This window comes from Saccoglossus kowalevskii, chromosome 11 (assembly GCF_978046115.1).
Source record: "Saccoglossus kowalevskii chromosome 11, keSacKowa6.1, whole genome shotgun sequence".
Taxonomy (NCBI): domain Eukaryota; kingdom Metazoa; phylum Hemichordata; class Enteropneusta; family Harrimaniidae; genus Saccoglossus; species Saccoglossus kowalevskii.
In genome coordinates, this window is record NC_140651.1 from 14381755 (window position 1) to 14394520 (window position 12766).

At 36.5% G+C, this 12766-nt stretch overlaps 1 protein-coding gene across 1 annotated transcript; it reads right to left on the minus strand.

The window, feature by feature from the left end:
- Positions 1-2957: 2957 nt before the first annotated feature.
- On the minus strand, positions 2958-9887 carry LOC100369561 (small ribosomal subunit protein uS15m-like). The gene is made up of 7 exons (XM_085505421.1): positions 9605-9887; positions 8500-8586; positions 6342-6423; positions 4960-5008; positions 4630-4714; positions 4366-4424; positions 2958-3366 (listed from the first exon to the last, which is right to left on the minus strand). Exons 1-7 carry the CDS (start codon positions 9810-9812, stop codon positions 3085-3087), a joined length of 852 nt encoding a protein of 283 aa, XP_085361547.1. The 5' UTR covers positions 9813-9887; the 3' UTR covers positions 2958-3084.
- Between the last annotated feature and the right edge of the window lie 2879 nt (positions 9888-12766).

The window sequence follows — 12766 nt, forward strand, 5'->3', positions numbered from 1 at the left end:
ATTTCACGAATCTGGGCGGAAGGGGAGAGGGACTTTATAGAGATTACCTATTGGGACGTGTTAGATAAATGTTTGTTGAGATTCTAGGTACAAATGTGGGTCTTAATCAAATAGGTATAAATCCATTTTATTTTACTTTATTAAGCTTAAAAGGACTTGCGTGTGCGCAGGTGACGAGCCTCCCACTTAAAAATAAATACGGTTGTACAAGATACTGTTAATATCACTGCTGACTGGCAATCTGTAGATCGGCAAAAAGTGGTAACAGTGGAACAGATTACGGAGCCGAGCTGACGTCACTTCCGGAGGAAGTCCAAAATACGAATGACGCGAGCCTGGCATGTGTTCATAGTATTGCTCTCACGTCTGTTCAGCTTATCATTGATACCATGGATACGTAGATGTTGATACCATGGATACGTACATGTTGATACCAAGCGGACACGGTAGCAGATTTGGAATAAATATGAATCTCACACTACTAGCATATTCAAAAATCGAAATCTGATGTAAATATCTTTCAATTGTTTCCACCATGCCATTGTCATGTCGTTCATCTATCCCTTGTAGATATACAGGTATTGTAGGCATGAAGTACATATAAGAAAAAATGTATTTACTATAGGCCACTATACAGGAAACATATCTGCAAAACACATAAATTGTGCTTATTGCATGCAAAATCATTGAAATATGTCTTACTTGACTATAGTCTTGTCTTTGTCATTAATATTTACAGTAATTCTAATAGAATAAATACAGCATTTATAAATATAACTGCAAACAATGATCAGGGTGGTTCCAAGTAACAATTATAAATATTTAAAGCGAGGGAGTCGTTACCTGCGCATGCGTCAGGTGGCCACAGCGTTTCATTGTTTACAAACAAGCGTCTACCCATGAGCCTTTGCGTTTTTAGCGTGTGTTGTTATCGTCGCTTGGGACTCAATTCCCGCGCGTGCGCAGGTGACGACCCTCCCGCTTTAACGAAAAAAAATACTATAATATATGACCACTTGATGTTTGGGTCATATATCTTGTCCGACAACACAATTATAGCACCAGTTGCATTTCCCCATCTACAACAGTTCTTAAGATATTACTGCTTGATACATTATAGTTATGCATAATAAGGGCACATGCAACTATTTAACTATATATAATGAGATATTGCTAACATCATACACATGTGTTAGAAGATTGGTGCATAGTGAGTGTTACATTTGCATAAATCTAAATGGGTAATGAGATATTGCTAACATCATACCTCTATGCGTTAGTGGATTGGTGCATAGTGAGTGTTACATTTGCATAAATCTAAATGGGTAATGATATATTGCAAACATCGTACATAGGCGTTAGTGGATTGGTGCATAGCGAGTGTTACATTTGCATAAATCTAAATAGTAATACTATTTTGCTAACATCATACATAGGCGTTAGTGGATTGGTGCGTAGTTAGTGACACATTTGCACAAATCTAAATGGGTAATGAGATATTGCTAACATTGAACTTATGTGTTAGCGGATTGAGGCATAGTGAGTGTTACATTTGCATAAATCTAAATGGGTCATGAGATATTGCTAACATTGAACTTATGTGTTAGCGGATTGAGGCATAGTGAGTGTTACATTTGCATAAATCTAAATGGGTCATGAGATATTGCTAACATTGAACTTATGTGTTAGCGGATTGAGGCATAGTGAGTGTTACATTTGCATAAATCTAAATGGGTCATGAGATATTGCTAACATTGAACTTATGTGTTAGCGGATTGAGGCATAGTGAGTGTTACATTTGCATAAATCTAAATGGGTCATGAGATATTGCTAACATTGAACTTATGTGTTAGCGGATTGAGGCATAGTGAGTGTTACATTTGCATAAATCTAAATGGGTCATGAGATATTGCTAACATTGAACTTATGTGTTAGCGGATTGAGGCATAGTGAGTGTTAAATTTGCATAAATCTAAATGGTAATGATATATTGCAAACATCATACCTAGGCGTTAGTGGATTGATGCATGGAGAGTGTTACATTTGCATAAATCTAAATGGGTAATGATATATTGCAAACATCAATCCTTGGCATTAGTGGATTGATGCATGGAGAGTGGTAAATTTACATAAATCTAAATGGGTAATAAGATATTGCTAACATCGTACATAGGCGTTAGTGGATTGGTGCATAGTGAGTGTTACATTTGCATAAATCTAAATGGGTAATGATATATTGCTAACATTGTACATAGGCGTTGGTCAATTGGTGCTTAGAGCGTGCTACCTTTGCATAAATCTAAATGGGTCATGAGATATTGTTAACATCATACCTAGACGTTTGTGGATTGGTGCATAGTGAGTGTTACTTTTGCATAAATCCAAATGGGTAATGATATATTGCTAACATCAAACCTAGACGTTTGTGGATTGGTGCATAGTGAGTGTTACTTTTGCATAAATCTAAATGGTAATGATATATTGTTAACATCATACCTATGTGTTAGTGGTTTGGTGCATAGAGTGTTACCTTTGCATAAATCTAAATGGGTCATGAGATATTGCTGACACATCTGCACATCGACACTGATCTTGTTGGTTGAGATAGCTGTTTTGTTGTAGTATACAGCCTAAGATATGCGACATGAATACATTTTTGCGCATACGATATGAATACACCTTTGAGACCATGTTATTATTGCTAATGGAGTATGCCAACCAAACAGATATTGATCTATGGGTAGATAAACCAATCAGAAATCATGTTGTTTAAATGATATGCGACCAATCAGAAATTGCGTTATTTCTCAGGTATGTGAACCAATGAAACACTGGCTTGTAAATACGTTCAAGTAGTTCTGAATAAATTAGAATAAACTTTCTGCATGTCAACATTTTCCAGTATTTATACACCATATTTGTCAGGATATTTACATCAAAAAACTTGTACACAATAATAGTTTTATTATTGTTTATTATACTGCCCTCTATAGTTACACAAGAGAAATAGCCTGGTTTATTACCTATGCTCAAAAAAGGAAATACATAAAACCAAAATTAAATTAAAAAAATAATTCCATGCGCCTAAGCTTTCTCCTCATTTTCCACACTATCTGATTCATCCAGTTTTCTTTTGAAATATTCATAGAGTGCGAGTTTGCGGTCGTAATATGCCTTACGAGTAACGGATCTTATTTCCATTTCACGCTTACTGAGTTTGATGATTTTACTCGGAGGTAACCTGTAGGTGAGACCAAGCTCTTTTAGAATGAACTCAAAACGCTCATAGTTGCTACGTCTCAGATACCCAAGAAGTATGTTTCTTCGATCAATTGCTGCAAGCAGACGCCGTTTGTTTTTCATATCCTGGAAAAAAAGGAGTAAGCAAGGATTAAAATAAGAATGGTAACAGAGCCCCCAAATGTCAATGATGAGATGGGACTAGGAAAGAACAGAACTTAAAAATAAATTTTGAAGTTTTTGCATTAAAAATAACCAATAAGCAGTCAAAGTGCTTGATATGTAATGTAAGTAAATCGCACATGTTGTTGCCATGTTGTTTCAAGTGTAACGGCATCTAGTAAATGTGTAGTCTTCATAAGTGTGGCTGTTACACTCGAAGCAAGACGGCTACGCGGTGTGATTAACGACATATTTATTTTATTTATGCCTATCGTCCCTCCTGGGACATAGGCCACCAACAAGATTTCTCCAACCAGGCCGGTCTTGTGCCACTCCTGAGCGCTCCACTTCCCTCCAGGTATAGCCCAACCTCCGAACATCAGCCTCTAGGTCTCGTCGCCAGGCATTTCTTGGACATCAGCCTCTAGGTCTCGTCGCCAGGTATTTCTTGGACGGCCCCGTTTCGTTTTGCCCCGTGGGCTCCAGCTGAGTGCCGACCTTGTGATGTTTTGAGTTGGTTTTCGAAGGGTGTGTCCTAACGACATATACCGAACACCAACCGCCGTTGATGTTCAGTGAAAATGGTAATTATCAAACACAGATTCTGTCATTCTCTCATAATATAACAGGTTTTACACCACAATCTACACAACACATCTACATTTTCCATAAGTATGATTATGTATATTTGACCTTGCCATTTGTGGATAACAAACATTTGGAAAATCATAGAAAAAACAACACAATCCTCACCAGAAGCAGAACTAGAAACAACCAAATTTTTTATTCATGGATGTTTAAAACTACCAGTGACGCGATGAATGTCATTCCAGTAGTGTTTCAATGATATTTCAGTTCATAAGTTGTTCTGACATACTGACAATAAAACAATATCTCGGTTACAATCAATTCATTAACATAGACATGAGCCATATGTAAATGACTTTCAGGAAATAATTTTACCTTTTTGTTTGCCTTCAGGTGATTTGATAAATTACGAATTTCAAGTGTGAGATAAGCAACTGAAAAAAATGAAAATGACAAAAATATTTAGAATTTTTTACAGATTGGCAATGGTTTGGTGAAATGTTTGGTCAAGAGTTAATGCCATACATCAACATTGGTTAGAGTTATATACACAGTGAATGTTCGTTCACACCTATTATTCTGCCATATATTCTGCGTTATTTTGAAAATACGATGACATCATTACTTATCAACACTTACTCTGTACTTCATGTGATCCCCTGTCTTCATCATGCCTACGAACTCGTTCTCGTATTAATTTCCTTTTAACTACTTGAATTTCTCTCTGGAAATAAAATCACAACTGTAACTTGGCGGCTCACACAAGTGCAGTAGAAACTGGACTCAGTGAATGTAACCAAACCTATTCAAAATGCGCCCTCATGAGGTGAATATTAACTCAAACACAGAGGGCGCTATTTCAAACAAAGGCTATTCATGAAGTCACAATATGAAACTTGAGAATCAGTCTCACTTTACCATAGTACAAATGTAATGGATTTGAAGTGTTTTTTGAAATAAAATACTCACATTAGTTGCATATTCTAAAGTGAATAAACGTTTAACTTTCTCATCGACACTGTAAACAAAACAAATCATGAACAGTAAATAGTGAAGCAGTAAATATCAAAACAAAATTTTTTTCTAGAGAAGAAATATATTACATGTACAAGTACCAAAATTGTTATCTTTATAATTTTTACGTGCTAATGTAGCTAGGTTAAATCGCCCAATCTGAGTAAAAATGCAAATTTCAATGTTTTTGAAGAAAATCATTGTACACTTAAAAATCCCAAGAATACATATATAGTAACAACCTTTTGAATGCCATTAAGTTTATCATACCAATATTTTGGTGTAACAGTTTTCAAATTTTTATGCATTGAGTTCAGTAAGTGAGTTTACACACCCACTACCTCGGAACTGCAGCAAATAATTCACGAAGATGCCATATTTATTACTGTAAAAGTCCTAATAAAACCGCAGTTTATATTACAATGTATTAATTTAAAATTTGGGGTCAAAAGCTGAAGTTCGTAGTGCGGTTTATATTACGTACATATTGCAATCACTAAATGGGCGTGGTTATTTTTTTTTTCACACAACACATGCACAAAACAAACAATACATCGTATAATATTTTGAATAGGCGTCACTCTAATTTAGATGTCAGGGAAGAGTTAAAAGCCTTAATTTGGTTTTATAATAGGTGTCACAAAATATCACGGTCAATCAAAAACATTTTTTTAATTTTGTTGGTAACTATAATAATTACTATAATAACATTTAATAAATAAATTTGTTGAATTTTTATGAAATGCAAGTAAAATTCGACTTCACTGTAAGCGAATTATTTCAATCACATGTTACACTTTCATAGAGATAACAGCTCATTGTCAAAAACTTTCAAAACATGGACGTATTGAGAACAAAAGCAGTTTTAATGTGTGTCTGACAAGTCATCACCAGCGAACAATAAATAGATGTGAATATTTTTAAGACATGTGGTCGAAACAAATGAATAGGATTAGGCCAATGCCGTTTTGGACTAGCTAGTTGAAACAATGAAGTCAGTCACAGTCTTGTTGAATTGGGGGTGCAGTTAGTAATAGGTACTTTTCATGTTTTCAATTTTTGTCAAGAACTCTTTAACCCCGAAGCCGGAATTGGGGGTGCAATTACTATTACGTATGCGGTTTATATTAGGACTTTTACGTTAAGTTTTTTTTTAGGAGGATGTTTGGTGGCTGAGATGAACACATGCTGTGAAGTGTAGCTAGATGAAACAGTGTCAGTTAAAGCTCTGCTGCAGTTCAGGTAAACTTTGTTTTGTATTCTGTGGTATTTACTTGCTTTATCTCTATTGGGAATGTGCTTCCAACATAACAGTAACTCTGTAGTTGTATACTTACTGAGCAAGGGAATCAATTTCATCGTATCCCAGTTTGTACATCGATTCGTCCATAGTGACGTCCTTAAATCCTTCATCCATAGCTGAAATTGTAGTGTGAAGGATGACGATAAAATCAATAAAATGAAAACAATTGTGTTTAAAGTTGGGAATGAGTTTAAAGTTGAATGTACAGGTCTGAAACCAGGGGATCTCAGAAATACAAGTGCTTAGAGTGTTAAGTATTTGATATTTAGATATTTTTCTGTGTTTTTTTTATTCTGCACATAGCCTAGCATTTTATAATATACCAGACACAATTATTTAATATTAACAGTAACTCGCTATATTTTGTATATCAACTCAATATATTTTTTTCACAAAATAATCAGAAACCACATCATGTGACAGTGGGTGCCCAATGACACACCACATCATGCAATTCATGACTTTTGAGTTGTCAGGTTTTGCCAGAACACCACTAGAGTGGTGTTTGGTTTTGAAATTGAATAAATACAACATTGTATGCACCTGATTATCATCGTTTGGGAAGCGTAATATTTCCTGATTTGAACCTACAGACGTATAAAATGGTATCGCAATTCTCCGGGTGTTCTGTCAGCACAATCAAAAGAACCTTATCACAAAATTATCATAATAAGCCAACGGAAGAAAATGAAATTCGTAAATGTACATGTACATTTTCAAAAGTTACTCGCAACACGCAGACAAAACTGACAGGAGAGAAAATTGAGATCTTGCAGGAGCTGAGAGAAATTTTATAACTATGAACACCAAAAGTGAAACCAAGGATTTAGTGTGGCACGAATTGATTCTTGAAATGGTTTTCTAGCCCCAAACTAAAACGCTATCAGGAATATAAATTTGACACGAATGCTTTTACGACTTGAATTGTTGGATCTATTTAGCATTTCTTCCCTATATGGCAGCTGTATAACATTTCAAACTCTTCTCTGGACTAGTTCTACCTAAATACTAGTAGACAAACATATATGCCACTGTCATTAAAAGTATCCAATGAGAGGACGAGGTACATTATTTATTTGTACTGGGGGCCTACTGCTATTGATTCTCTTCATGATGTGGGGTTGGTATGCCAATTGATCTGTCAATTTTTGTCGAGGAGGGGGGGGGGGAACTCCCCTTAAATCCGTGCATGACTAAGGAAAGTAGAAGCAACTTCATGAAAACGAAATACTGGAGGTTAGAAGGATTGCTGGAATCAGAATTCATGTTGAAAGACTGGATAACAAATTTTCAGATGCTGGACCATATTCTACCCTTGTCTATGAAATCGGTCACCAATCTTTAGGCACCTTTAAGGGATGAATATTTGGTTTATCTGCATGTTCTACAAGCTTAGTTAGCTTATTCAAAATATATTATAAATGTATTCATTCAAAAACAACCCAGACTCGCTGTGCACCCGCAGATGTTCAAACCTTGAAATGGTTGCGCAAATGAGCAGCCATTAGAAACTCGAAAGTCAAGAATAGGGGGTGACCAATCACATCATCTGTCAGGCGGTGTCCAATCACAAACTACATCATTTGACGGGGGCGCTCAACGACAGATCACATCCTTTGACAGGGCATGCCCGATCACAGACCACATCATGTGACAGTGGATGCCCAATCACAAACCACATCATGTAACAGTGGATGTCCAATCACAGACCACATCATGTAACAGTGGATGCCCAATCACAGACCATATCATGTAACAGTGGATGCCCAATCACAGACCATATCATGTGACAGGGGATGCCAAATCACAGACCATATCATGTGACAGGGGATGCCAAATCACAGACCATATCATGTGACAGGGGATGCCAAATCATACACACCACATAACTCAATAAAAATAATTTTACATTAATTACACAGTTTTAAACTGAAAATTGCTTACAAGGACTCTCTATTCTTGTTGATATCTGTCATGGGGAGGGAGTCTGCTCCTTTCTGTCACGATAAAGGGGGTCTCTTGTTGAAAGCAGGAAGTCTCTAAATATTGAGTAAGGAGCAGGTGTAAAATGTTTACAACAATAATATATCAACCAGATATTTATAACCATATCTAATGTTGACCAAATTCTGAAATGAACTAAAATTTGAGATAGTTTATAAGAAAATAATTCATAATTTGTCATTACTTACGTTTCAGTACTTTTCGACTGATTCCATAACCTCCTCTCATTGTTGCATACATCCTCTGCGCACATTTCACGACAGAGTTGTTCGCATCTGTGGAGTAGACAAATTGCTGTTGTCATGGTGATGTACTGGGGTAGCAATTTTTTTAATACTATGAAGGCCACGCAACATAATTTGACGTCCAATTTGTAAACACAACAGTTTTAACTAAATGGAACAAGAATTTGCTATAAGCAAAAACAAAGGTGATTTTTTTTTTTTAACTAGATTGCTATCGCGCTGCGTGTCGGTGGCAGCAATCCCCCAACTGCCATCCAATGTGTATGGGCATTGTCAATTAGTTCACCCAATCAACACAGCACTATACATAAGTCTACACGGATCTCTTCGATTGCGCCTTCTTGGGTAATCAAAAAATATCTCCGTATTGAGTGATTGTCTCCTGTTCTAGATTTGTCTCTCGATCTTGTGAATTATCTATATATGGGAATTTATGGGAAAGTGTCTTGCTGATTACATATTGAAACCATATCAAAGTCAGCAGTGTACAAAGGTCCATTTATTAGTTTCTGAAATATACACGCTAAGGATCATTCCAGTTTGTATCCACAACCCCCATATGGATGGTATAATTCCGGGGGGTATAAAATAATGTACTTTTTCTGTTCTGGGAGGAGGGGTCACCGTAAATGAATTCTACTGGGTGATGATTTTACTATGGGCTTCTGAAGGGTTAGGTTATTGCAGTTTATATCCGCAACTTTTTTTCCGTTCCGGGCATCCCTTAGGGGCCACTGTATTAGATTCATTCAGTTAGATGTTAAATCCGAGGGGTAAATTTTGGACTGTGAGGTACATTTGGGGGAATGATCATCCAGGGGGGTTATTGAAAAAAAAAGTTTTCCGGGGTGCTGAAACACCGTTGTATATTTCCAGGGAGGAGTTATCAAAAACTAATCCGAGGGGTACATTTTTGTATAACCATCCATGCAGGGGGTGTGAATACAAACTGGAATGACCCAAACTGACAGCTATTACTAGAGTAAAATCATTGTCAACAATTACCCGACACTGAGCCACAGACGTGGCTAAATTGTTGAATACCTACCTAACCTATCCTGTAAAACAACGACACTGGGGAATGTGGATGTTGACCTTCTTGTGATCGGCGTCTGAGTGCTTGAGCAAAATGGCTTCACAGAAACGCAACACGATCGACTGAATTTCGCGGACAATTCTGTTGCTAGATTCAATGGGAGTGAACTATGCGACACACTCCTCAGTGTACAGCTGGAAACTATCCCAGAAACGAACATTATGAACCATCAAATCAGCCCACATTATCCGTTTATTCTTCACATGTCCTCATTCTGGTGACCTTTCACCTGCGTGCGTTTGTTTGTTTGTTAATTTCGTCCGCATTACTTTCAGTGTGGCGCCCTCTTACGAATGTACTCTTGAATTCCTATTTCATAGGAAAAATAAATATGAAAAGCATATTCAATCATTCGTACATGATAAAAATATATTCTTTATTAAGAAAAACAACTGTTGGTGAATTTCTAGTTAAAGGGTAGTGGTCGTCGCGCAGCGCGTGTTCGAATTTCATGTAAACAAACAATGTTTACACGCGTTGTGTACGTCGCTATGAGTCTCATCTTGAATACGACGCGACGCGACGATCAACGAGCAGTAAGGTAGAATCACAGTCACTTGGGGGCTGAAAATCAATAAATACTAATTTTCAAAAAAAATCATCCGCTATACGTATATAAATAAACAAGTTGTGAAACACGGCACCTAGTAAATCGACACCCTGTCGGTTTCAAATGTTGATTTCTTACCTTAAAATGCGAAACAAAAAGTGCAGAGGGGGTCAGGTGTTATGTTAATAACCATTGTTCATAATCGCTAACTAGGTTTTATTCAAAACTGCACAAATCGCGCGTTTTCTGGTGATATCCGACGATTTCATGATCGAAAATGGCCAGCAGCCAGAATCAAGGGGGATTCGCACAGAGTTGTGGGTAAATCAAGTGCGCATACTCATTTTCAGCCAATCAGGCGTGCCGTAACAGCGAGTATTTCCTTCATTTACCCAGAACTTCCACGCAACTTTACTGACTTTCCACACAACTTTACTGACTTTCCACACAACTTTATAGACTTTCCACACAACTTTACTGACTTTCCACACAACTTTACTTACTTTCCAAACAACTTTACTGACTTTCCACACAACTTTACTGACTTTTCACATAACTTTACTGACTTTCCACACAACTTTACTGACTTTCCACACAACTTTACTGACTTTTCACACAACTTTACTGACTTTTCACACAACTTTACTGACTTTCCACGCAACTTTACTGACTTTCTACGCAATTTTACTGACTTTTCACATAACTTTACTGACTTTCCACACAACTTTACTGACTTTCCACACAATTTTACTGACTTTCCACACAACTTTACTGACTTTCCACACAACTTTACTGACTTTCCACACAACTTTACTTACTTTCCAAACAACTTTACTGACTTTCCACACAACTTTACTGACTTTTCACATAACTTTACTGACTTTCCACACAACTTTACTGACTTTCCACACAACTTTACTGACTTTTCACACAACTTTACTGACTTTTCACACAACTTTACTGACTTTCCACGCAACTTTACTGACTTTCTACGCAACTTTACTGACTTTCCACGCAACTTTACTTACTTTCCACACAACTTTACTTACTGTCCACACAACTTTACTTACTTTCCACACAACTTTACTTATATTCCACATAACTTTACTTATATTCCACATAACTTTACCGACTTTCCACATAACTTTACCGACTTTTTATGCAAATCTACAAACGTTCACTGCATATTTACCAACCTTTATTTGTAAATTCATCCTCTTTTCAACGCAACGTTGCTGACTTTCTTTTCGGCTTTACTGACTTGCACGTAACATTCCGCTCAGTTTCACAGATTTCATACAGACCTTTACCGACTTTAAGTTTCCCTCAACTTTACCGACTTTAAGTTTCCCTCAACTTTACCGACTTTAAGTTTCCCTCAACTTTACCGACTTTAAGTTTCCCTCAACTTTACCGACTTTAAGTTTCCCTCAACTTTACCGACTTTAAGTTTCCCTCAACTTTACCGACTTCCCATATTACCTTCACGTTCAACTTTACCGACGTTTCGTGTGATGTGATTGCTGGTACTGGAAAGAAACGAAAATGATATACACCGCGGAGATAAAGATGTTTATCTCAACCACATTGCACTATGAAACGTGACTCTGTGAATATGATTATTCTATTTATTTGATGATACCACCAGGAATGATGTTTCCGACAATTACAATGAGGTACCCAGCTGATACATAGCAATATGTCAAGTTCTTACAGACTTCTCACCCGAGATCCCGTCAAAAACAGAGACAAATAATCAATAAATTGGTTGTAGTGGAATGAAGTTATGACGAAGCAGACGAATATACAATCCTCAAAAACAAATGAACAACAATAAAATGTAGAATATGTTTCGTCGATACCGATAGAAACAAATTCCTTTCGTATTTATTTGTTCTCTAAGGAATTAAATTAAATTATAGTGATTTAAGCTTGAAGAACGCTTCTTGCTGCATGTGCTGAACGGAGATTCTTTCGGTCTAAGTCTAAGACAGTAAAATGCTGACCCTGTCGGCGGTGTAATAGTGTAAGTTTCCGATGGTACTGTATTGGTATATTTTCGACAGTTTCTATCCAAACGCTTTGAGCAGTAAGTTTTTGTCAAAATTAAATTATCTTGTTTATGCTGCGGAGTGTGGATAATATAACTCACTCTTAATAATATAGCAAAAAGTGCATTTTTATGGGGCAGTGCATTAAAAAAATGCATTCAAAAATGACGTCATCGACTGCAATGCTAAGTGACTGCCGTGAGAAATTGAAATAAAATATGAAATTTACCTAGCAAAGTTAAGTTTAACAAAATATAATTTATGAAACACTTTTTTTTCATTATAAATGATAGAATTTTTATTTTTTTAATAATATTGCAATACCTGGTTTGCTATAGTAATTAACATGACATGTCCGCCCAAGAATAGGTACATTGATATAAAACAAAGATTGATGTCAGATATAAGATACTAATGTAAGTGCAGAGAAAATTGGCGTGTATGCATCATAATATAATCTACCACCGGAATATAACGATGTGTATACTGCGTATAATGTATATGCTCAGTATA